The sequence below is a fragment of the Syngnathoides biaculeatus genome, chromosome 2 (genome assembly GCF_019802595.1).
Source record: "Syngnathoides biaculeatus isolate LvHL_M chromosome 2, ASM1980259v1, whole genome shotgun sequence".
NCBI classification, from domain to species: domain Eukaryota; kingdom Metazoa; phylum Chordata; class Actinopteri; order Syngnathiformes; family Syngnathidae; genus Syngnathoides; species Syngnathoides biaculeatus.
Genome location: NC_084641.1, coordinates 12692019 through 12716849, shown reverse-complemented (window position 1 = coordinate 12716849; position 24831 = coordinate 12692019). Strand labels below are relative to the sequence as shown.

General features: G+C 40.8%; 2 protein-coding genes across 3 annotated transcripts; both read left to right on the top strand.

Annotated features, from left to right (window-relative positions):
- Nucleotides 1–241: 241 nt before the first annotated feature.
- srm (spermidine synthase) lies at nucleotides 242–8463 on the top strand. 2 transcript variants are annotated; one of them, XM_061834202.1, is made up of 8 exons: nucleotides 246–519; nucleotides 913–1033; nucleotides 1116–1208; nucleotides 2073–2226; nucleotides 2299–2382; nucleotides 4401–4546; nucleotides 4702–4824; nucleotides 7719–8436. In XM_061834202.1, exons 1-8 carry the CDS (start codon nucleotides 296–298, stop codon nucleotides 7734–7736), a joined length of 963 nt encoding a protein of 320 aa, XP_061690186.1. In that variant the 5' UTR covers nucleotides 246–295; the 3' UTR covers nucleotides 7737–8436. The 2 variants fall into 2 exon arrangements, with proteins under 2 accessions (XP_061690195.1, XP_061690186.1); XM_061834211.1 differs by lacking the exon at nucleotides 4702–4824 and having other exon boundaries at nucleotides 242–519; nucleotides 7719–8463.
- A 139-nt stretch (nucleotides 8464–8602) lies between these two features.
- sst7 (somatostatin family member 7) lies at nucleotides 8603–19355 on the top strand. The gene is made up of 5 exons (XM_061834225.1): nucleotides 8603–8825; nucleotides 15215–15306; nucleotides 15709–15873; nucleotides 17190–17319; nucleotides 17838–19355. The coding sequence occupies exons 4-5, from the start codon at nucleotides 17212–17214 to the stop codon at nucleotides 18069–18071; spliced, it is 342 nt and encodes a 113-aa protein (XP_061690209.1). The 5' UTR covers nucleotides 8603–8825; nucleotides 15215–15306; nucleotides 15709–15873; nucleotides 17190–17211; the 3' UTR covers nucleotides 18072–19355.
- The last annotated feature ends 5476 nt before the right edge of the window (nucleotides 19356–24831 follow it).

Below are 24831 nucleotides of genomic sequence, written 5' to 3'. Positions count from 1 at the left end.
ACTTTGAGAGCGCAATAAAGTTACAACAGGGTTACTTGTAATAATTGCACCTTGGATGTAAATATATGTGCAGAATTTATCTCATTCTCATTGAGTCCCGTTCATCCACGCTTTTGAAGGGCTGGGCTGCAAGTCTCTTCAATCTCCGCCTCACGTGGGTTTGGAGGCGTCACCAGTGGTGAAACGTCAAGCAAACTATGCACGCAGCACTCATATCCCGGCACCCCATTGGCTCGCATAAGCGTGCGTCGTGACGTCAGGTACTTGCTATTCGCTCCGATGCGAAGTAGCAAGTATGGCTGTCAGTCATCGAAAGTGTCAAAACGTTCTCGCGTGTCACGTTGGCTCGTTTATAAACATCGTTTATCTGAGCTCCCGGGGCACCGGCATGGACAATATCAGGGACGGCTGGTTTAAGGAAACGTGCACATTATGGCCCGGCCAAGCCACTAGTCTCCAAGTGGAAGAGGTCCTCTACCACAAGAAATCCAAATTTCAAGACGTGTTAGTGTTCAAGAGGTGTGTACATGTATTTTTAGTGCTCCCGTACTTTGCTAACCCTGCTAGCTCCTGTCTACTGTACTACCAATGGAATGGAATGAATCACATTGAGAGTACTGCCTCAAGATAGCGTTTTCAGTACTTTAAGCTAACAAAGTAGCACGTTGCTAATTTCTAAACTACTATCGGTATTCTCATACAACTCAACTTTGTGATTGAATATATTGTTTACCTTGAGGTTCTGTATACGTTTAATCAAAATCAAAGATGCTCCAGTTATCTGTGTACTCGTTTGTAAAGGGTGTGAGTTATTTTAAAGTCTACCCCCCACCCCTTTTTTTCCACCTCTAATATTGGTCTGAACCACTTTTTTTCTATAACGCTGTTGACTGTGTCACTAAATCATTCCAGTAAAACGTACGGCAACGTGTTGGTACTGGATGGAGTGATCCAGTGCACGGAGAGGGATGAGTTTGCGTATCAGGAAATGATTGCCAACCTCCCCCTGTATAGCCATCCTTGTCCAAGAAAGGTAGCATACACTGGAATGAGGATTTAATGTGATCCTTAAGCTGTGTATGGTCATTCTTAAGATGGTGTCAACTTTTAAACAGGTTCTCATTATTGGCGGTGGTGATGGTGGTGTGCTGAGGGAAGTGGTGAAGAATCCTCAAGTAGAGTCGGTGGTCCTCTGTGAAATCGACGAGGTGAGGGCAAACAGCATTCAGCAAATCTGTGTTCAGATCTCATCACAAAAAGTTTGAAAAATGTTCCTATGGTTCTAAATAGTCAAAAACACAGTTGACAAACAACAGCAGAACAAGAGAAAATGAACAATCAATTAACAGTACAAGGAGAAAGCCGATACTAGTCGGGAATAATTAACGGTAACAAAAACATCATTATTATAATGCTGCCAATTCCTCCGAAGCTGCAATATATTATTAATTGTATTACGTTTTTTAAAGTTAGTGTAATTAAACAGAAGCCTAGACTTGTACATTTTTCTTCATTAAGCTTTTTCCAGCGTGTGTCACAGGGCTACTTTTTCTAGTGCGCAATCAAGCCTACGGTGACTGGTGAGCTAAATTACTCATGCTAGTTCAACCATGGGAGGAGAGTGGACAATAGGAGGAAAACACGGCCAAAGTAAAAGTAAATTAACGGGTGGAAAAATTGTAATAACAGCTGATGGATGGACGTTCCATGCCACACAAAGGTGACATAACCGTATCAGAACACGTTATCACAGGGAACTGGCCAATAGTGTACACGTTCCTCCAAACATGTTGTGTACCATAGAGCCACGTGGTGATGTTACAGAAATACTGTGAATGCCTTAGGAAAAGTGGATAATCGGTAAGTAAGATGTCCTTGTGCGTTCACGACGACAGGCAGTTGAAAACATTGGTAAGTGATGTGGTAGTTGCTGAATGTGAGATTTGAGACTGGAAAAGTCACAGGAAGGCATTTAGTAAACGTTCATAGAAATCCAGATTTTGCCTCTTGTTCGAGAATATGAAAAGAATGGAATCATCCTGCTACTGCAACGTTGTCTGTCTCCTGTGTAGGACGTTATTGATGTGTCAAAGAAGTTCCTCCCGGGCATGGCCAAAGGTTTCTTCAGTCCAAAGCTCACCCTCCATGTTGGAGATGGCTTTGAATTTATGAAACAAAATCAAGATGCCTTTGATGTCATTATTACTGATTCATCCGACCCTGTTGGTAAGTGTAAGGACATCTTCTTACGAAATGTGTTCATGCTTGACTGTCACATGATTTTTGTTCATGTTGCAGGCCCAGCTGAGAGTTTATTCAAGGAGAGTTACTATCAACTGATGAAGACAGCATTGACCAAAGGCGGAATTCTCTGCTCTCAGGGTAGGTTTTTGGTTCATTTCAACGTACTTTTATTCATTTTCATCTGCGATCTGAATGCTTGGTAAAATGTTTATTCCTTTTCCTACCAGCTAATGAGGCCCAAGGTTATTGTTTGGGATATTTTGACAAGTTTATGTGAATATTGTCCCAATTCATTGTGATGGACAGTTGCCTTTTTGACCTTTGGTGAAGTTTTAGCTCAATGTTAAGCATGTAATGAGTGTTTGTACTTTTTTCCCATAAATGTAAAATAATTATTTTGTCTGTCTTCTGCTCTTAATTGGTTTTATGGCTAAAATAAATGCTCAAAACCATTAGTGCAATAGTGCAGTCTACCGTTTTAGTTGTTAAGTTTACCTTTTTTTTTTTTTTTTTTTTTTAAATTTCAGTCATCCATGCTACTCAGTATAGACCAGTGGCCAGTGACACAAGCCACATGTCACTCTCCTTCTGTTGTGGTTTCCCGTGACTTTGGAAAATAAATAAAATCGGCATCCATTTTCTGAGTCGCTTATCCCTAAAAGGGTGGCGGGAGTGCCGGAGCCAATCTCAGCTATCATGGGGCAAGAGGCAGGGCACACCCTGAACTGGTTGAATGCATGTTTGGGGATGAGTGCCCAGAGAAAACCCACACAGACATCCAAATTCCACACAGGCAGGGCCAGGATTTGGACCCCGGTCCTCAGAACCGTGCCGCCATAAACAACATATTTTATTAAAATTAATTTTATTTGTTCATTTTTAAATCTGATTCAAAATTGAAGGTTATAGTGAATGAGTAACAAAACGTTTTTAATATTCTTACCACCCACTTTATGCGTCACAGCCGCCGATGTGTGATACTCAAATATCTTATATACCTGGCATACCTCACGTCTAGCAGCCCAGATGAATCCAGCACACCACCATCGGGATTTATTGAGTTTTTTCAGTCTTGTGTGGAAGGTAATTTATGGATAAATTTAATGCTACATGGGCAGATTCTTTTGCTTTTGCTCGTGATTAAGCTGGTTTACCAGTCTGCTTAATACACGGTGAAAAATTGGCAAACAACAAAAAGTCAACTGTTGCCATGCATTTCCAGAACAAACACTACTGTGCCTTTGCTAAAAAATATCCCGAGGGAGAGGCGTGAAAAAAGGTCATTTTGGAGCTGTTACGTAAGGCTGAAGTGAGCAGAAGTCACCTCAAGAAGTCAATTAAGACTCTGAATTCAACTACATCTGCTTTTTTTGTGACTGAATGGAAAATAGACAGCCATGGGAAGCAATTTACAGGTGGAGAATGCCCCAAACAAACATTAAGATTTCAGAACATCTCTTCTCGGACTTCAAAAGCAAAGATGAAAATGAGCAAAAAACTAAGAAACATACCTCTCTGCGAAAACTGTCCAAGACAGAAATGTTAAGATGGCTGAAAACATCAGCAGATTGAATATGTCAATACAGCTTTGGCGCACGCAATTGCCTGTGATGCATCTAAAAACAAAAATGACATTGAACAAATAGCACTATTATGCGGATTCATGGCCACTGCTGTGCCACAGGAAGAAATGATTGAAATAATAATGCTAAATTCTTGATGACCAACCATAATTGTCTATTATACATACATATTTGTTTGACAAAAAACATTCTCCTAATATGTTGGCTAGGCATTATCCCATTTACGATTTTTGGGGCTGATCACTGATCAAGCTTAAAAAAATGAAAAATAAAAAAAAGACAACCGCTCCGATCATGATATGGAGCAATGTACCCACAATAATAATTTTACACCCAACAATTTTATTGTTGCCTCTTCAGTTTCAGTTTTTAATCTTGTTTCTATGTAGTTTGAGCTCTCGTTTTATTGATAGCCACCTGACGCCATATAATTCCAATTTTGTTCCAGTAAGTTCAAAGGCAATTGCGAGTGCAAATGTAGCTTCTCATGTTTAGGCCTTTGTTTGAATTTTTACCAATGTACACCACAAGCACAAGTTCTTAGTGTCCAGCCTGTTCTTGCCATGTGCGCAGGAGAGTGTCAATGGCTGCATTTGGACCTGATAAAGGAAATGCAAACCTTTTGCAAGACCTTATTCCCAGTGGTGGACTACGCCTACGGCACCATCCCAACATATCCCAGTGGCCAAATTGGATTCATGCTATGCAGTAAGAACCCTGTAAGTGTTTTTTATATATATATATATATATATATATATATATATATATATATATATATATATATGTTTTGTTTTTTTTTAACACTTAAGACACAATTTACAGTTCCCCAGTGATTGATTTGAATGGGTATCATCAAGTGATCTTTCACTTTCAGGAAACACATTTCTGGAAGCCGGTGAAAGAACTTTCAAAAGCAGAACTGGAAAGCATGAACTTGAAATATTATAACACTGAGATTCACAAAGCAGCATTCGTCCTCCCAGAATTTGCAAGAAAGGTCAGTGTTGTAAACAATTGGGTGTTCATATAATGGGAGAGGGCAGGTATCATTTTGTTACTATTGGGGATACACTGAAAATCTGGTCACTGAAAATTTACATCCAAAAATGGCCCAAAAGTGCTTTTTTGGTTTTCAGCTGAGAAGACTTGAAGAAGCTGAGAACAAACAATGTTTTACATACGTAATAAAAACTGCAGCCAGCGTGCATTTTTCTGGCCAGTGTCTGAAATTAACTTTTTGATCCACCGGCCAAGTTGGCCAATAGATATTTTTCTACTGGCCAAAATATAAAATTATTGTGTACATTATTTATACAACACAGTATTAATATTATTAGAAAATACAAAATTTCACAAACTGCTTGCATTTCATTAATAACTGATCAATACACTGACTAATTACATGATTTTGGTTCAGAACACTAAGCACTGTTTATTTTTGAGTTTTGTTTTTGTTTTTTTTTCAGTACTTTGGGGGTGAAACCCCAATACCGATTATTGGTTAGTATGTTAAAAACATGCAAGAAATGTACCTCCCATATTTGGAGCGGCTCTCGTACAAGAATAGACAAACATTTTGCCACCCCCCACCCCCCAAAAAAAACAAAAAACATAAAAACACATTGGAATGGGTCACTTAGCTTCTTGCAAATAAATGGCAAGAGTGTAGAAGCTGTTGGAATATTTGCTGGTTTTATTATGCATTGATTGTTCGCGCCTACCTGAAGAAAGGAGGTGGAAGACGTTTTGACCAAGATGTGGAGGGTATAGGAGGATTTCACATGGTCTTGTCTTAGTTCTGGCAGCATGCAAGTTCGCATGGGTGTGTAGAGGGGTAGTGAATATATTTTTCGGCAGTGCTGATTGTCCATTCCAGTCGGAATTTGTCCTTTTTTGTGGCAGCAACAAACCACATTGTGTGGATGAACACACGACTGATTGGAGGATTCTGTGTAAAACCGCCTCAACTGCTCCTGTGGCTGGCTGTGCTTCCTTAGAATCCAAAGGAAATAGAGTACATCTGCTGCTGGGCCTTTTTGAGGGATGAAGTTGATCTTGGTCCTAGGAGTCTGTAATTCCCAGGAACTGGAAGGTTTCAATGGTTGATGCAGGGCAGCTGTGCAGAAGTATGCTACCTGAAGTTGAAATTCATTTTAAACAGTGCTGTCTTTTCCCATGTTCAAAAAGAAGCGCCTTTTCATCTCATCTATACACGACAAAATTTTCCACTAAGGTGAGAAGAAAGGTATTGTAAAAATTAGGGTGTTTGACTTTCCAAAGAGGTCCACAGACTTAATGGGCCATGTTCTTGATGCCACTCAGTAGGCCACGCTGCCCTTAATTGACCCCTTCGTACAGGGCACTTAACCACGCCTCCTGAAGTGACGCCACGCCACGTGCGCTGACGTAAGACAAACAGTAAAAATGGCAAATACAATACAATACATTCTGAACTGAGACAGACTCCATGCTTCTGATTTCATTCAAATCAACGATATATTATAGATTCTAAATACAATACATTCTTAACTGAGAGAGACGCCATGCTTCTGATTTCATTCAATCATTCACACGTAGCGGTGTTATGCTAGCGGAGAACGTCTCATTCATTTATACGAGACGTGGATTAAAAATCAAATTTAGGGCATATCTTCATGCAAACACAGTCTGGTGAACTTTCGGCCGCGAGCCAGCAAGAAATCGATACGTTTGTCCAGTCCGATCATCGCTAAATATCGCTCAACAAAGAATAAGTGTGTCAATCGTTCACACGTAGCGGTGTTATGCTAGCGGAGAACGTCTCATTCATTTATACGAGACGTGTATTAAAAATCAAATTTAGGGCATATCTTCGTGCAAACAGTCTGGTTAACTTTCGGCCGCGAGCCAGCAAGAAATCAATACGTTTGTGCAGTCCGATCATCGCTAAATATCGCTCAACAAAGAATAAGTGTGTCAATCGTTCACACGCAGCAGTGTTATGGTAGCGAAGAACTTCGAATTCATTTATACGAGACGTATTGAAAATCAAATATAGGGCATACCTTCGTGCAGACATATCTGTTCCGGTTGATATTAGATGGATTCAGTTGATGATGCGATCTTACACAAAGTTTGATCCATCAAAGACATTTTTCGTACTCGGTCTTCGGTTTTGGAAAGGGTACGAATCGAACTCCACCAACTAGCCTTTCAGGATACCTGTCGTCACTATTACAAAGTCCGTGACGACACCTCTTAACCATATTTTTTGTTAAATAACCCAAATACGCGATAAAACGCTAACTAAACCTATACTGGGCCATGCAATGTTGTCTGAGAAAATGGCGGGAGCAAAAACGGGCTTTGGTTTATGCAGATCTCTGGCCTCTGATTGGTCAGTGACGCGGATTGCGCAATATCCACGGAGGGGTCAATTAAAGGCGCACAGCTCAGGTGAACAGTTGTTGTGACCGAGTAATTATGCCCGAGAGCTCACATGTGACTGTTGTTCTAATCTCGACCTGTACTTGCGCTGGAGGGATCATTCAGTACTTGAAGCACCACCTCTGGCGGTCAGTAGGGATGAAATGGGGACCAATATATTTTCGCTTTTTTTCCTCCTTTTTTTTTTTTTTTTAATTGTAATGCATTGCTATTTTTTATTTTTGAAACTGTTTTATAAACGTGTGGGTTCTCACATTAAATGAATTTAATTCATGAGTTGATGTCCAATTTGAATCAAGTCATAAGATTAGTATCAACAAATGAAACTCATCATTCAAGGTATACTATGTATAATTTTCGGAACATTTTTGTTTGGTGTTGTGCTCTGAGATTTTTAAAATAAATAATGGTCAGCAAACACTGGTCTAACCCTTGATCTTTCCTACTTCCCATGATCGTTGACAGGTACTCAAAGACATTTGATTGGCCACAGCTGAGCTGCGTGTTCATCCTCCATCTGCTCCTCAGTCCACAGACAAACAAATGCAGCTTCTCCTCCCCCTCAGCTGAGTTAAGCTCTTTCTAAAGTGTTGCCCCCTCAAGATTTCATGGGGTCAGTGACTTCGTGTTACTATCCAGTCTGACAACACTAATTTGTTTGACTTCCTTCCATTAATCATGTTGCTAGTCAGCTTGGCTCACGAGGAATTGATACCATCCAACAGTAACCTCATTCTAAAGGACTGTACTTTTCAAATTGCATCTGTGCATTTCACATACAGTATGTGAGATGCAATGTATTGCTGTGCTTTCTTTGAAAAATGCTCTTTGTTCAAACGTGCATGCCATCTATATATGTTGGGAATACAAACATATCCTCATGAATTTGAAAACAAATGCGGTTCAATGGGTTCTTTGATTAATGTGGTTTGTATGTATTAACAGTCAGGTAGAAAACTCTTCCCTTTAAAAACCCAACAATCACCTGATCCTCTGCTTTGGTATGGATGATACACTTCATAAGTAAAACTGAAGCTGTCTCATTTTGTAAAAAGGCTCATTCATTATACAGTTACTAGAGGTTTGGCCGATGGGAAGAAGCTTATATTATGTTAAGCCATACCACGGGACGATGTCATATTACATTGCACTTGTTTACCTAACATCTGAAACCAATTGCTGTGGATCTGTCTGGGAAAAAAATGCAATTAAAAAAAACTCATGAACTGTAATAAATCCGTTTAAAAAAAAAATGTATTGTGACTTTGAAATGCACAACACTTTAGAGGGGTTCTGGTTTCATTGGTTGTTCCGTTTTCAAAGGCTTGTGATGTTGCATCCCAAAGGGCAGTGATTCACAACCACTGAGCCTTGATACAATTCCACATAATCGGTCCAAAAGTTGACTACAAATAGTCTTTGTTCGTCTATCCATGCCAGCAGTGTTATAGAGACGGGCAGAACTTCCACCACATCACAGATGGGTTTGATTTCATGGTATCTCCCCGCTCCCATTCAGACAACTGAGTAATGGCTTGGTGTGAAATCTGGACCCGTTTAATTGGAGACAAAGTAAGTAAAGTAAGACATTATTTTAGTGTTGGTATATTTTGTGATAGTAATTTGCCGTGACATATATCTAATGTAAAATATGTACCGGTGCTTGGGGTCAATAAAGGTTGAGGGACTACATTGGGTACAGCATGGACTGTCTATCAATAAGTCCTTATTACTTGTTTTTTTTATGCCTCACTTGATTAATGGTAAATGTCACGTTCATTCATTTTATAAAAGAAGCTGTTTTATGGTCAGAGGTGTGGTATACCCTCCCCTAATCCTGTCAATCAAAGGACTGTATAGGGACAGACAACCTCTGCCTCTAACATAGGAGGTACAGCTGTCTCACGGGCTTGAAAGCATATGGAAAAAGTGACATTAACTAAATCGCTTCTTTTAATCCCTGGCAGGCGAATGATGCTCGAGTTCAGAAGTAAGCACAATGAGAAAATGCAAATACATTTCACCGGGTGCTGCTGCAGCTCTGTCTTTTGTACATTTAGGTTCCAGACACCAGATGGCAACCTTTACTGTATTTTTATCTTGGTCCACAGAATATTTCACATTGGGGTGATCATTTCAAGTGAGTTATGGCCACGAATACACACCAAGATTCTAAAATGGGTACTTCATATGAGGCGAACGGTGCGCCACACACACAGGATTAGGGATTAGTCAAAGTAAAACAGATCAGATGTGCGTGAATGAGACGGGCGGAGGAGGAAGACAGAAGCTCCATGGAGAAGAGATAGCAAAGGTGGACGACTTCGAATACTTGGGGTCAACAATACAGAACAATGGAGAGGGTGGTAAGGAAGTGAAGAAACGCGTCCAAGCGGAGTGGAACAGTTGGTGGAAGGTGTCTGGTGTTCTATGTGACAGAAGAGTCTCCGCTAGGATTAAGGGCAAAGTTTATAAAACAGTGGTGAGGCCGGCCGTGATGTACGGATTAGAGACGGTGGCACTGAAGAAACAACAGGAAGCAGAACTGGAGGTGGCAGAAATGAAGATGTTGAGGTTCTCGCTCGGAGTGACCAGGTTGGATAGGATTAGAAATGAGCTCATTAGAGGGACAGCCAAAGTTGGATGTTTTGGAGACAAGGTGAGCGAGAGCAGAGGTCGATGGTTTGGACATGTTCAGAGACGAGAGAATGAGTATGTTGGTAGAAGGGTGCTGAGGATGAAGTTGATGGATGTTGTGAGAGAGGACAGGGGGTGTTAGAGAGGAGGATGCACGAGATAGGCATAGATGGAAAAATATGACACGCTGTGGCGACCCCTAACGTGACAAGCCGAAAGAAAAAGAAAGAAGAATTCCATTCATAAAGTTAAACTTTTGGAGTTTTAGAATTCAAAAAATGTAAATACTGTCAAGAAGTCATTATATACTTTTCAGTTTGTGTAGAAAAAGAATTTGGGACGCATTAAATCAATCCAATTACCTCTTAATATTATCCCGTAGATTCTCAAAGTGGTTTCAGTCGTTGTATTGGCTGTCCTGTCAAGCACTGTGATGGCATGGGCATCAAACCAGGTTTTGGTCCTTCTTGTGGTAAGAGTAGTGGACAGGTCCTGCTGTCCTGCTGGAGGATGAAATCTGCATCTCTATACAAATGCTTAGAAGAAGGAATCACAAAGTCCTCTCAAATGTTCTGGTTGACTGTTGCAGCGAGTTTGGATTTAAGAAAGGAGAGTTGATCAACACCAGCACTGGACATTGCACCCTAAATCCTGACTGACTAGGGATATTTCCCCATGTACCTCAAGCAGCTTGGGTTCTATTCTTCATCCATCTTCCCACAAGCCCTAGGACCTTGATTCACACTTTACAAAGACAACTTTGGACCACTGGCCAACAGTCCAGTCCTTCTTCTCCCTGGCCTAGTTGAGATGCTTCCTCCGTTGGCGCAGTATCAGAAGTGGTTTGACCCAAAGAACCCAAGAGTTGCAGCCCATCTCCCTGATGCGTCTGAATGTTGTGGTTTTTGAAGCTGTGAATCCCGTCTCATTCCGCTCTTTCTGGATCTTTTCTAGATTCTTGAATCTACTCTGATAATCTGCTGAAGCTTTTTTGGTGGTGCCCTTTCTCCTTCCACATTCTGTCCTTCCATTGATATGCTTGGAACTTTTGTGGCTTACACATTCTAAAAAGTGTATCAGTGATGGTCTTCTGGTCAGTTGTCAAGTGTCAAGTTTTCCCCATATTGAATTCGACAATTGAAACGATAAAATGACACATGGGGAAACGAGTCTGAACTGACAGCAAACATCAAGGTTATCTGAGATTCCGTAACTCGCTGATTGCCTCGGTGCCACAATGCATTTAGGGGTAATTAAGGAAATGGGACTCCCAACCCAGTATTATTATTATTATTATTATTATTATTATATATAATATAATAATTATATTAAATTCTTCAAAATTAACATATCATTTTGAAAGTATCATATTTTGATTGGTTTAATGGGACCCTAATTTATTTTGTTCCTACAAAAACTGAGAAGTGATTTCTTGAGAGTATTCTAATTTATGGAGTTTCTGATTTCCTGGGTTTTATGAGATGAAAGCCAAAATTATGTAAAATTATCAAATAAATACATGAAAGTGTTTAAAGTGTGGTCCCTGAATTTATAAGTATGAAAGTTTAACTTTTTGAACGCAGTTATGGAAATAAATGTTTCCACAATATATATCTATCTATCAGCACAGAGGCACAGCTGTAAAGCACTTCTGAGGATCGGGGTTCAAATTCGGGCCCTGCCTGTGTGGAGTTTACATATTATCCCTGTGCCTGCGTGGGTTTTCTCCGGGCACTCCAAATTCCTTTCACATCCCCAAAACATGCCTTAATTGGAGACTCCAAATTGCCCCTCGGTGTGATAGTGAGTGAGGCTGTTTTTCTCTATGCCCTGTGATTGACTGGCAACCGGTTCAAGGTGTACCCCGCCTCCTGCCCAATGACAGTTGGGATTGGCTCTAGCACTCCCACGACCCTCATGAGGATAAATAGTGCAGAAAATGGATGGATGGATGGATGGATGTAAAAAAGTAGAACTGCCCGCTTAGGATGAAATGTAAATCTATCAAACAATTGTCCGCAGTTATCTCTGCAAGAACAGCTCTTTTTAATATCACAAGGTAATAAATCAATGTTGATTCATGACATCATTACAGCCTTTGATCTAGACTTTTTGTTACTAATTGAAGCGTGGTTAACACAAAGTAGCTGTAATAGTATTTGAAATGAGGCAACACCAGAACATTTTTCGTTTTATGAACAAGTTTAGAAGTGGGGGGGGAAGGAAGAAAAACGGGTATTGCTGTTATTTTTATATTAAAATTACCGTAAGTAAGTATCTTTCGGCTTGTCCCTTTCGGGGTCGCCACAGCGTGTCATCTCAGATGAACGCACATATACGTTTGGCACAATTTTTACGCCAGATGCCCTTCCTGACGCAACCCTTCTCAGGGAGTGGAGGCCCCAGTGGGATACGAACCCTCAACCCCTGGTTTATCAAACCAGTGCTCTTACCGCTGAGCTACAGGGCCTCCATATTAAAATTACCGTAATTGGTCAAATTGTTTGAAAATGACTCATTTGTTGGCACTGGAAGTCATGAAGTTTAGATAACAATATATGACCAGTACCCATAAAACACGCAGACAAGCATCATTGACCTTGGTGTCACAATTCCGTATTTGAGTGTTGTTTGAAACCCGGTGTTCATACTTTCACATGGGACCAGGATAGTCAAGATATTAAACTCTTGTACAAGGTGCAGACACTTTTTATGATTATTCATGTGTAGCTTTTTCAAATCGTTTAATCTCTCGATTGGCTTGGGGCCATCCGAAGATCAAGTAGAGAGTGAGCCAAACACATCAATAACAGGTCTGGAAGCACAGCCAATCCATTTGTACACACAGACCAAGACGGAGAAACCAGAATGCAAGGAAACTCTGATCCCAGCAAGTGACCTCGTCTGTACTTGCACATCGTAATTGTGCTTAAAAACATGTTTCTGCAAATATGAATACTTCACTAATGTGAACAAACCTTGAAAATGAGATTGCTGACATGCTGTGCATGCGTTGCTCATGAGCATGACTGGTTGTTTAAAGCCACATTTGTAAAATAGTGTTCTTTATGGCTGGTGTCTTGGGACAAAAGTTAAATATATGGAAACACGAAGGGATCCTACACCATATTGCAATCTTTAGTGACTCCGAGATGTCATCTAGTGTTTACAAAAGACATGATCGACTTTCACTTCCTTCGGGTTCTTTGAAACATTTTGATGAATGCAGAGGTAGGTTGAGTGTAAACTGGATTGTTGGTCGTTTCTCACGATCATAATGAACTTTTGGTAATCGCTAAGAAATATTTTCCAGCAATAAGTACTGTAGAAGAAAAAAGAAGAACAATTTGATCGTGATTCGATTGTCTTTCATTACTATCAATACGAATAGTGATTGGGGTTTTAGGGTGTGAGCCCAACCACTAGTCTCAAGCATTTGGAAGGAAAAAAGTAGTACTGTACTCTCCACTGGCAATGATCGTCAACATGCTTAACCCCTGCACCCCATTTCTCGCCCGAAGATAGCTGGGACGGACTCCAGCACACTTACGACCCTAGTGAGGAGAAGCGGTGCAGAAAATGGATGAATGGATGTTTCAGATACTAAATGTTAGTGCTGTTGTTATGCTTCATAAGAAACAGTATTCAAGAATTTCAAGAAAATAACAGCTTCATTATTATTTGGATGGTTGAACCACATATAATCATTCTTGACACATCGCTGGCATTCCTCTGCTCAAATCAAACACTGTCGTTGAGGCAGAACCAGAAAACGTGTCACCAGTCAATGCGAACGGACACACCCGTTACCATGGTGACGACAGGAACATTGGATCCCGCCAACTATTTTGTGTCGGGCGTTGACGTAAGTGAGGGGTTCATGATTGGTGAGAGGAATCAGATAGAAAAACATAAACCCAAAACAAAAGATAAGTCTATTTTCCAATTTTGACCTTAATTGAAATAATAAAATAATGCGTTGCTTTTAAATCTCTTTAAATTAAATCTTAAAATTCCCAATGTTTTTACACACTTGGGTAGTAAAGCTGATTCTGAGTCTGAAATGCTTCACAGTGTTGAAGAATATTTAATAGAAAGCCAAATTCAGTATTTTTTTATTTTTTATTTGATCTAATATACATCATCAGACACTGAAATGTCTCACAAGTTCATTAAATATAATAAAAAGTCTGTTAAACGTCAGCAAGTACAGTACATGTGTGATCAAATGTATATTATGGCCTATATTATGTGTAAAATAATGTTGTGGGTTTCCTGAAGCACGGTTGGAGCAAAGACTCAACGTGACTCGCCGCTGCGCTTCCTGTGCATTTGAATAGGAATTATGAAAATTCTGCTATTTTAATGGGAAAATCGTTGACATTACTGTGTTGAAACAGATAATCAATGTAAAACACTGACCATAGAACTAAAATAGAACAATTTCATTTCATCACAAGTTTGTTTTTACTATTCACAAGCAGTGGAAAGGAAAGACCGCTGGAGGGCAGTACGGCTGTGCCTCACATTCCCCTCACCGCATGTCACTGGTGTGGAAGGATAAAAAATTGAGGAAAAACCTGTGGCGTTCGTCTCTGGTGCACGCGAGAGGACGTTCATTCAGTTTGCTCGAGATTTGTTCACGTAATTTTAATACGATACAGCTCGCAAACAGGTAACAAAACGTTAAGTAGCCAAGCGAGCTGGTGCTGCCACGAACGGTTGTATGTGAACATGTTGGCATGATGTGCCGAAGGCCTCAGTAAATATTGATATGTGTGCGTGAATAAATGTTGACAATGTCAAGTTCGCAAAACAATGAGCCGGTTATAATATTGCTTCATGTCGCACTTTACATGGAGCGCAGCCCAAAAATCAAACATACCAGAGTTTTCATTGTTATGTCGCAGGGCCAAATTATAGTCGCAGAATGTCAGTCACACTACAGGTGCAAGATTTCTTTTTTTTTGTTTGTTTTGGCTCCATCCAAAATTACAGTATGTAAGTCCCGATTTGGGAAATTGGCTGATAGCAAGTCGAGCCAATATCATGGCTAAAATCGTGTAATCTGATTTCGGCATTAGTCTCGTCATGTTTCTTGTCGTGAGGTTTTTTTTTTTTGTTTGTTTCCTTGTGTTTCTTTGAACCTTGGAATTGAGATTTGTTTTTGTTTTTTGTATTTCATTTGGTGTTTGCTGCCACGATCCTTGTCTTTTTTTAACGCCTTTTTGAGACTTCTGAACTTCTGCCTTTACTTTCTTCTTCCCTACACTTGGGTCCTCCACCTTTTGCGTCAACGGCATGAAAACTGCTACCTGTGACAGAATGCAACTTGCAAAGAAGGACCCAACCGGAAGCACGCCACCATTCTGTACCCCATCGCCCCTAGCCTGCTGACCACACCTACTGTCCTCAAGTAAGCCCTGTTCGTTGTTCTCTGTCCGTTTCACCCATGTCTTCCAGTCGCTCTAGTTATTCAAACTGTTCTTTTGCCACCACTTGTTTTTCTAGACTGTGATTTTGTCGATTTTGAAGACGGCCTGGATTTTGTTCACCTCACGTTCAATACTTTTTCTGCTTCTTGACCCAGTCATATTTGTAGTCGGAGTCAGTTTATCTTTCTCTGATCCTTGTGAGCCCAAATCCTTTCCTCTGTCTTTTACTCGCGGAGACCCATTTGGCCACCTCTCTGTAACCTCCATGTGGTGGTCAAAGGAGTTTTATAAAGTTCGTGTTGTCGTCACATTGTCTGTCCCTGTTTAAAATCCATGTACTTTTTCACCCATTCCCACACCTCACTCTTCGTTTTCCTCTGTAGTGGCAGGTTGAAAAGGCAATGCAGACGCCATTCCTGTGCTGCAGCTGCTCAAAAATGCAAGGAATTATGTTGAGGAATTGAGGACCTCCATTTAGACCAGGGGTCACCAACGCGGTGCCCGCGGGCGAATGGCAGCACGTGAGGACCATATAAGGCGCCCGCGAGGTATGTTCTAAAAATACTATAGGCCACAATTTGTTACTTTTATTTCTGCTTTAAATTCTGAATCTGACTTGCTTGCGTGAATTAAAAATTTAAAATGCCTGTTATGTAATTTACTACAATAAATTAAACCAAAAATATTTTATGTACGCGTAATGAACTGAGTCCGAAGTTTGCCGCAAATGGGTCACGTACCCCTTCATACGATCGGTGCTCACGAAGTAGCCCTCAGCCTCAAAAAGGTTGCTGAGCACTGATTTAGACAAAAGTATTCATTTGCTGTGATTTTGTAGCTTCTATAGACTGCAGTATAAACTTATTTTTTGATATTCGTGACTGCCACTGTACAATATTGCTTTCTTTTCACCTTTATTAGTCAAGACAGATTGCCGCCTGAGAACAAAAGCATGGCTGTAAACCTGCTACTCAGGAAACGTTTTTTGATATAACTGTCATCTACTGCTGTAAAAATACACTGAATTGTCTTCATTTGCTACTGATTTATTTAAGAGCTACAATCTGACAGGGCTGACTATGATGATGAAAGTTCAAAGATGTCGTTGCACATCTTTTCAAAAGCACAGGCAGCACCCATAAGAGCACCATCGTTCATGAAAGTACATGAAAATTGGATGGTTAGTTTAAATCTCAGCTCCTTGCTTGAAAAAGATTGTCTCCGTTGTTCTCCTGAAACATTTCCTCGGGCCAGACTTTGTCATGTCCATTTCCCGATTTTGGGTATCGTGTAAGACCATTCGATTGTCATTTGAAGGTGTCAAAAAGCTCATCAGAAGCTGTAGGACACAGGTGCCACATCATTGACAACAAGTCATCTTATGGTCACGTTTTTTTCTTACGTTTGAGCTGTGCTTCAGGAGGGAAATGTGACCTTTGAAAGTGTGTGTAAAGCAAGCCTTTTTATATTCTTGATCATCCAATTTTTGGGGTGTGGCGCGTTGGTGACGTGTCTGCTGCTGCAGATGGACCACATGAACGTGTCCACCTCGCTATTTGTCACAAAGGTTAACTGTTCACTCCCTCCATTTGTTCTGCTCTGACCCTTCCCCCGTCTCCTCCTCTCCCCCCACTCACACCCACCCAACCTTCAAACTCATGCACACATACCTCCTCCATCATACTCCCACCACCTTCCACGTCAGAGAGCTGTATAAAAGTGTGGGACATAGAGCAGAAGCAGCATCACTCAGATTTCCAAATCTTGGTGACCACCAGCTGAGCTTAGGCTAATATCTATCCAGTACTTGTTATATATACTCCTGCTACTCCATCTCCTCCTCTGGATCTCTGTCTGGTCCCAGCGGCTCTCTCCAAAGTCCCAGCATGCAGATCCTGGTGGTGGTAGCAGCTTTCATGGGGGTTCTGTTCAGTGTCAGAGCAGCCGCCGTGCTTCCTGTGGAGGACAGGAGTCCCATGCTGGGGCTGAACAGGGTGAGGACGATGCGCTTCTTTTTTAATGTCTTTTTTGTTGTGTTGTTAGGCTACTCCACAGGCAAGATTAAAAACACCTACAAAATTCTGCATTTACTGAGACAAAATCTTCCGTTGTTGACTGACGTCAAAGAGTTGCAAAGCTGCATGTTTATTTTCTCTTGTTTGCAGAGGTGTAAGTAAATATGATTTTATGGCGGCACTTTTCACAGAGGGATGCATTACATATAAAACATAAAATACAGAATTAAAACATTTTACAGTTAATACATGAAAAAAATAGTTCAATTTAAAGTTAAGTTAATAGTTAAAATAGTCTAGTTATGTATGTATATGTTGAACTGCACATCATGATACTGAGAGCTGTTACTGATAAATTGATTTATTGAGCGTGTTCTATGAAAACAGGGAGGGAGATAAACAATAGCAATTCCCCTCAATTTTTTTAAATGTTGAGAAACAAATGGTGTCAACATGCAATATGGGAATAAAGATGATCTGGGACTTTCTTCCGATAGGGACAGGACCTAGGCAAACAGCGCAAAGAGCTGATCCTGAGGCTGGTGTCCAGCTTGCTGGAGGGGGCATTGGACACCAACACACTCCCAGAGGAGACGTCGCCTGAGGAGCTGGAGGAGCCGCTGGGTTCGCGCCTGGAGGAGAGGGCTGTCTACAACAGGCTATCACTGCCTCAGCGTGACCGCAAAGCCCCCTGTAAAAACTTCTTCTGGAAAACGTTCACCTCCTGCTAACAGAAAAAAAAAAGACGAAGAAGAAATAAAGAGAAGCAGAAGCAACCCGAGCCCCTGCCAGCTCCTCATGAACTGTAGTGAACCTCAGCTGTGCGCATCACCTCCACCTGTCATTGATGGACTTCACAGGACACACTGTGTCACTTTTCAGTACATGTACTGTATTTACGTACCTATTTATGTATACTATGTATGTATGTATTTATGAATGTGACATCTTTTCAGGATAAAAAACAAATCATTGTTGTAATATTCAAACACGGTAAAATAAATACATCAGTCTGCTTGAAACATACAAATGTTGGATGGCAAAATGCATGGCTCAAATCTTTTTTGTTGCTTGAAATATTTACATTTTAAGCTTGCAAACGTCATAAATAGTTGTAATTATAAGCAAGCCAAACAGTGGCATTTAATGTTTAAAAAAAACCCCTACATATACATAATTGGGAATTGGCGTCTCTGCATACGATTGAGTAGAATGCATTTGTTTGACTGAAAACATGCTCTCCCAATTTCCAAATACTGTATCAATATTGTCATCTAATACAAATATTAATTACATACAATGGAAAATACTCAAAATACCAAAAATGGTCAAATTTTCACTTTTAATTAGCCATGCCGTACACGAATCAAAAACAAAAAGAGTGCGCGTCTGCCTCAATTCTGAGGACTTTGGGTGAAATCCTGGCCCCTCTGGTGTAGAATTTGGATGTTCTCCGCAGGCCTGCATAGGTTTTCTCCAGGGACTCTGGTTTCCTCCAGACCCGATGGAAGATTGATTTTAACTGAATCAAAATGCTTACAGATTTAAAAGATAATTGTTTTGCGAGTCAGTTCAGAATCCTTAAATGTATTTTCATTGAGTCGTTGGTGCCGGTCTACAGCAACTAACCTGGTACTGTTCTGTCCTGACAGCTATCCTTAGTTAATCACGGCCATATGCCCGTGTCATTAGGCCCAAAGTGGGGGGAAAAAATCCTTTTACAGTGGACGCAATGCCATCATGTTTGTAACCTCAATATCAGAAAGAACAGACAAAGAAAGACGCATTCTATGAGCTTGTTTCTCATGTGTGTACCTATTGGGTCGTGAGAATGTACAATTTGCAAGTAAAACATCTTTATGTTGATTTATTACATGTGTGTGTAAATGGCCAACCCTGTCAATCCTTATATTTAGAAACATTTAATAAACAAACAAGCACTTTAACTATAACCATTCTGCAGAATTATTTTTTTTTTTTGTACAATTGTCATTCTGTACTAAATATGAGCCTGCTTACTTGATTATATTATCCATCCTATGGTAGTTGTAGATGCCATTGTATCCAAAGTAATGAAATGAAATAAAGAAATGAAATAGAGAAGATTGTGGAGGTCCAGCTGTTATTGTGCCCAGTATTTGAACACGCTGCTATATTGCAAGTTCTCCCACGTAGAAATCATGGAGGGGTTGGAAATTTTCATCGTAGGTGCTTGTCCCCTGTGAGAGAAATAATCTAAAAAGACAAATCCAGAAACCACAATGTATGATTTTTTTAACGATTTATTTTTGTGATACAGCTGCAAATAAGTATTTGAACACCTGCCTATCAGCTAGAATTCTGACCCTCAAAGACCTGTTAGTCCCCCTTTCAAAGTTCACCTCCACTCCATGTATTATCCTGAATCAGATGCACCTGTGTGAGGTCGTTAGCTGCATAAAGACACCTGTCCACCCCATATAATCAGTAAGACTCAAACTTGTAACATAGCCAAGACCATAAAGCTGTCCAAAGACACCAGAGACAAAATTGTACAACTCCACATGGTTGGAAAGGGCAACGGAGAAATTGCCAAGCAGCTTGGTGAAAAAAGGTCCACTGTTGGAGCAATCATTAGAAAATGGAAGAAGCTAAACATAATGGTCAATCGCAATCGGAGTGGAGCCCCATGCAAGGTATCACCTCGTGGGGCCTCATTGATCCTTAGAAAAGTGAAGAATCAGCCCAGGACTGCATGCCAGGACTTGGTCAATGACCTAAAAAGAGCTGGGACCACCGCTTCCGAGATGACTGTTGGTAATAAACTAAGACGTCATGGTTTGAAATCATGCATGGCACGGAAGGTTCCCCTGCTTAAACTAGCATATGTCAAGGTCCGTTGCCAATGACCATTTGGTTGATACAGAGGAGTCATGGGAGAAAGGTTTGTGGTCAGATGACGCCAAAATTGAACTTTTTGGTCATAATTCCACCAACCGTGTTTGAAGTAAGACGAATGATGAGTTCCATCCCAAGAACACCATCCCTGCTGTGAAGCATGGGGGAGGTAGCATCATGCTTTGGGGGTGTTTTTGTGCACATGAGATCGGACGACTGCACTGTATTAAGGAGAGGATGACCGTGGCCATGTATTGTGAGATTTTGGGGAACAACCTCTTTCCCTCAGTCAGAGCAATGAAGATGGGTCATGGGTGGGTCTTACAACAAGACAATGACCCGAAGCACACAGCCAGGAAAACCAAGGAGTGGCTCCATATGAAGCATATCAAAGTTCTGGCGTGGGCTAGCCAGTCTCCAGACCTAAACTCAATGGAAAATCTTTGGAGGGAGCTGAAACTCCGTGTTTCTCAGCGACAGCCAAGAAACCTGTCTGATCTAGAGATCTGTGTGGAGGAGTCGGCCAAAAGCCCTCCTGCAGTGTGTACAAACCTGGTGAGCCACTACAAGAAACGTTTGACCTCTGTAATTGCAAACAAAGGCTACTGTACCAAATATTAACATAGGTTTTCTCAGGTGTTCAATGACTTATTTGCAGATGTATCACAAAGATATATTGTGAAAAAATTATACATTGTGATTTCTGTATTTTCTTTTTAGATTCTCTCTCTCACAGTGGTCATGCACCTACGATGAAAATTTCAGACCCCTCCATGATTTTTCAGTGGGAGAACGGTGTTCAAATACTTATTTTCTTCACTGTGTATATGTGTATATATATTTTTTTTTCATTTATTTATTTATTTTTTTAATTTTCAGTATTATTGATATCTATTCATTGTCTGAGCCACTTATCCACATGAGTGTCACGGGTGTCCTGGAGCCAGTCTCAGCTGTCATCGGGCAGGAGGCAGGGTACACTCTGAACTGGTTGCCAGCCAATCGTAGGGCACATGGAGACAAACAACAGTCGCAATCACAATCACACCTAAGGGTAATTTAGAGTCTCCAATTAATGCATGTTTTTGGGATGTGGGAGGAAAACAGAGTGCCCAGAGAAAATTCACGCAGGCACAGGGAGATCATGCCAACTCCACACAGGTGGGCCTGGGATTTGCGGTCCTCAGAACTGTGTGGTCCAAGCTCTACAGCTCTGTCACCGTGCTTCAATAATTGATATCCATATATTTATTTTCTACCACTTATCCTGTTCAGTGCAGTGGGTGATCTGGAGTCAATTGTAAATCCTAGAGTGTTCACCAGCCAATCACTTCCTACATATACACAAACAATGAGTCACACACTCACATTCGCACGTATGTATTGTGCCTTCAATGAACCTAACGTGCGTTTGCTTCCAACTTGAGAGGATGCTGGAATATAAACATATTAAAACTCCAGTAAACCATTTGAGCCAAGATTTGAACCTAGAATCTGTGAAGGAGATGGACTAAACATGATCCACGGTGCCCCCTTAGTAAATAGAATTGTTTTTACATTTTTTTAATTAATGTACTACCGACGAGGAGAGGCAATTGCATTCACTTTTAACGACACTACTGGATCACTTGCCCAGAACAGGATGAATCAGAGATAATGACTCAGAAATGTGTTCGTTTCATGAGTGCAAAGGTTGTGTTAACATTGTTCTCAGCACTGACTGAATCATGACTGGAACATTAAAGGTTGCAGTGATCTAATTCTTCTGTTAGTGTAGTGTGAGCTTGCAAGAAAAGTACTTTAATGACCCATCTTGCAGAATCTAAGGAGAAAGTCACTAGATGGTGACTAAGCGCTCAAAGCCATGTATGGTAATTACTTCCTTTAGCTGTTGTGTGGATGAAGGATTATTATTCTTTCAAATTGGCATGCATCAAACCATTTCAAAACAAACTGATTGTTAACACATGGAAGTTGGGCTTTAAAGCCCAAGTGTCATCCCTATAAACGTTCTAAAATAGATATTGTAATGAAAAATACATATAACATTATTCACTTTAATGTCTATACGAAAAATTAAATTTGAGTGGAAAGCGGGTCATCCATGCACAAAGTTGCAGAAGTGTCATTCTACGATATCCAAGTGGTCACCATATTGGCTGCATTCTCCGTCCGGGACGTAACCTGGACATTAGCCAATGAAAACACGCAATGCACCCTAACTATGGGAGACAAACGCGCCCCTTCTGACACAAGCTCTTTTCGAAAAGGAGAACACCACACAACCGAGTGAAGTTACCGGGGAAGTATTACAATATTGGTTCAAGCCCTCGGAGCAATATTACACTATTGTTTCGAGCCATATTCAGATGAAATGCGATCACGGCCAAACCACATCCCTGTCCCATCCACTTCCGCGGCGGAGATGAGCCATTGCGGTTCATCGCAGCCAGCCAGTGTGGCTTATGACGGAGCCGAGCCATGCTGCTTTAGGGGGGTTGTTCGCAGACGCCGTAGTACGTGATGAGCAACACAGTTGAGCCGGGGCACTGTACTGCGTGCTCGTGGCTGAGTGAGGCATTCTCGGCTGGGTTCTTCAGAGCCGCCCCCGTCCGCAAAGCCCGACGCGCAGCCTTCGTAGAAGCCGTGACCGCCGAACACGGTGCCAAAAATCAGCCACACCGGCTGAGGTGGCATATAAAGGAACCAAGCCGTGCTGTTTTTAGGGGGATGTTCGTAGCCGCCGCAGTACTCGATGAACACAGTCGAGCCGGGGCGCGTTACTCCGCGCACGTGGCTCAGTGAGGCATACTTGGTTGGGTTCTTCAGATTTGCCCCCATCCGACGCGCACATTGGCATATTTCGTACGCGGATCTTTTGTTATGTTATGAGAGACCGATTACGTGATCCGCCCCAAACTATTATTTTTTTTTTACTAGCTGTAAAGACACCTACCTGTTGTTTGGAACCCACGAAGCTCTGGACCCATGCAATCCATTTTTCACAATGAACCGGGTCTCTTGCAAACTTATGAGGGGTAAATCCATTCTTCCGAGTGTTCAAGTAATATCCAGGAATGCAACGAGCTGGCATTTTGGCTCATACGAAGGAACAACGAACTATCTTCCTGAAAGTAAAACTAATGGAAACAAACGAGTCCACTTGAGGGCGGGTCTGTCCTTTTCGTCACTTCCTGCTTCTTTTCGAAAACAAATCCCTAAAGAGGATTTTCATGGTGGGAGTTACAAAAAGCCGTATATGTCAAAATCATGTTTTGTGGTGAAAAAACACGTGGGCCCATATTGGCTGGCGTTTTTTCATTAATAACATACTAAAAATCATCCATTTCATGACAGTAGCCCTTTAAGAATGAAAGGAGAAATAACATTTAAAAAAAATTCCTGTAAAAATGACAGGACATAACATCTTGCGAGATTCTGCTGAGATGACGTGCCACAAGAGGAAATGACAGGAGGACTGTTAACATGAGTAATGCATCACACTAGAGCATAGCACTAGTACCATATTTTGTGACAATTGAAGTAGTAGTGGCCAGCATGATTAATGAGTGGTTCGCATGTCAGCCTCACGGTTTCAAAGTTTGGGGTACAAATCCCACAATACAATAAATGCTTTGAGCTATAATAATAATTTTTGCCTACTGTAACGAGTCGGCTCTCCATTAGTAATGCTGCCCATTTTCGTATGTTCAGATGACATGTGAGACATACACTCGAGATCATATCACTGTCGAAAGTGATGAAAAGAAAAGTGTTTAATGAATCTAGCAGGTACGTATGTTTCTAAAAATGTAAAACCGGCAGTATCTGAAAATACATGATATCATCAGATAGAGATTTGAAACAAGTAAAACGAGCCCCGGTTTGTTCAATCAGATAAGGATGAATGATTTTATGCGACTTTTTCTGTAGCCAAATGATCCAATTGACTTGTCCATAAATCAAGAGGAAATTGAATCTAATGCACTATTTAATTTGACAGAATGCTTGTTTTTTAGCTTTGGGAAAATTAAAAACACAGATATGATTGTGATGTGTCTGATAAATCTGCCATCCCTGCATGCATCTAGCATTCCCAAACTCTTTTCTCAAGTAACGTTGCAGAGGCGAGGCAAAATGTCCACAACATTGAAGATCACCTTGTGTCAAAAGTTTCCAATGTGGTCAATATGGTACTTTTTCATTGTGTACATGTTAATGGCCACCACGTCTTTGGTAATTTTTGACTCAATTGATTCCATGATCGCCTTGCACCTGTCTCGTTTCTCGGTACATGGAAAACATTGTGAAAATATTTTTGTTTAAGTGTAATATTTCTTAGCAAAAATTAAATTTGCCAGTCTTTTTTTTTTGTTTTTTTGTAATACTCACTGGAAAATTTGCTGAATATAGCAACCAACTAAGTTAGCAACACTTTGGTTTTTAAAACAGCATCTTTCTATTCACAGCCATGTTGTTATTAGAAGTTGTGCACATCAGCTATTGATGAGTGATTCCAACATTCCATTCATTCATTCATTCATTTTCCAAGCCACTTATCCTCACAAGAGTCGCGGTGGTGCTGACGGCTATCCCAGCTATCATCGGGCAAGA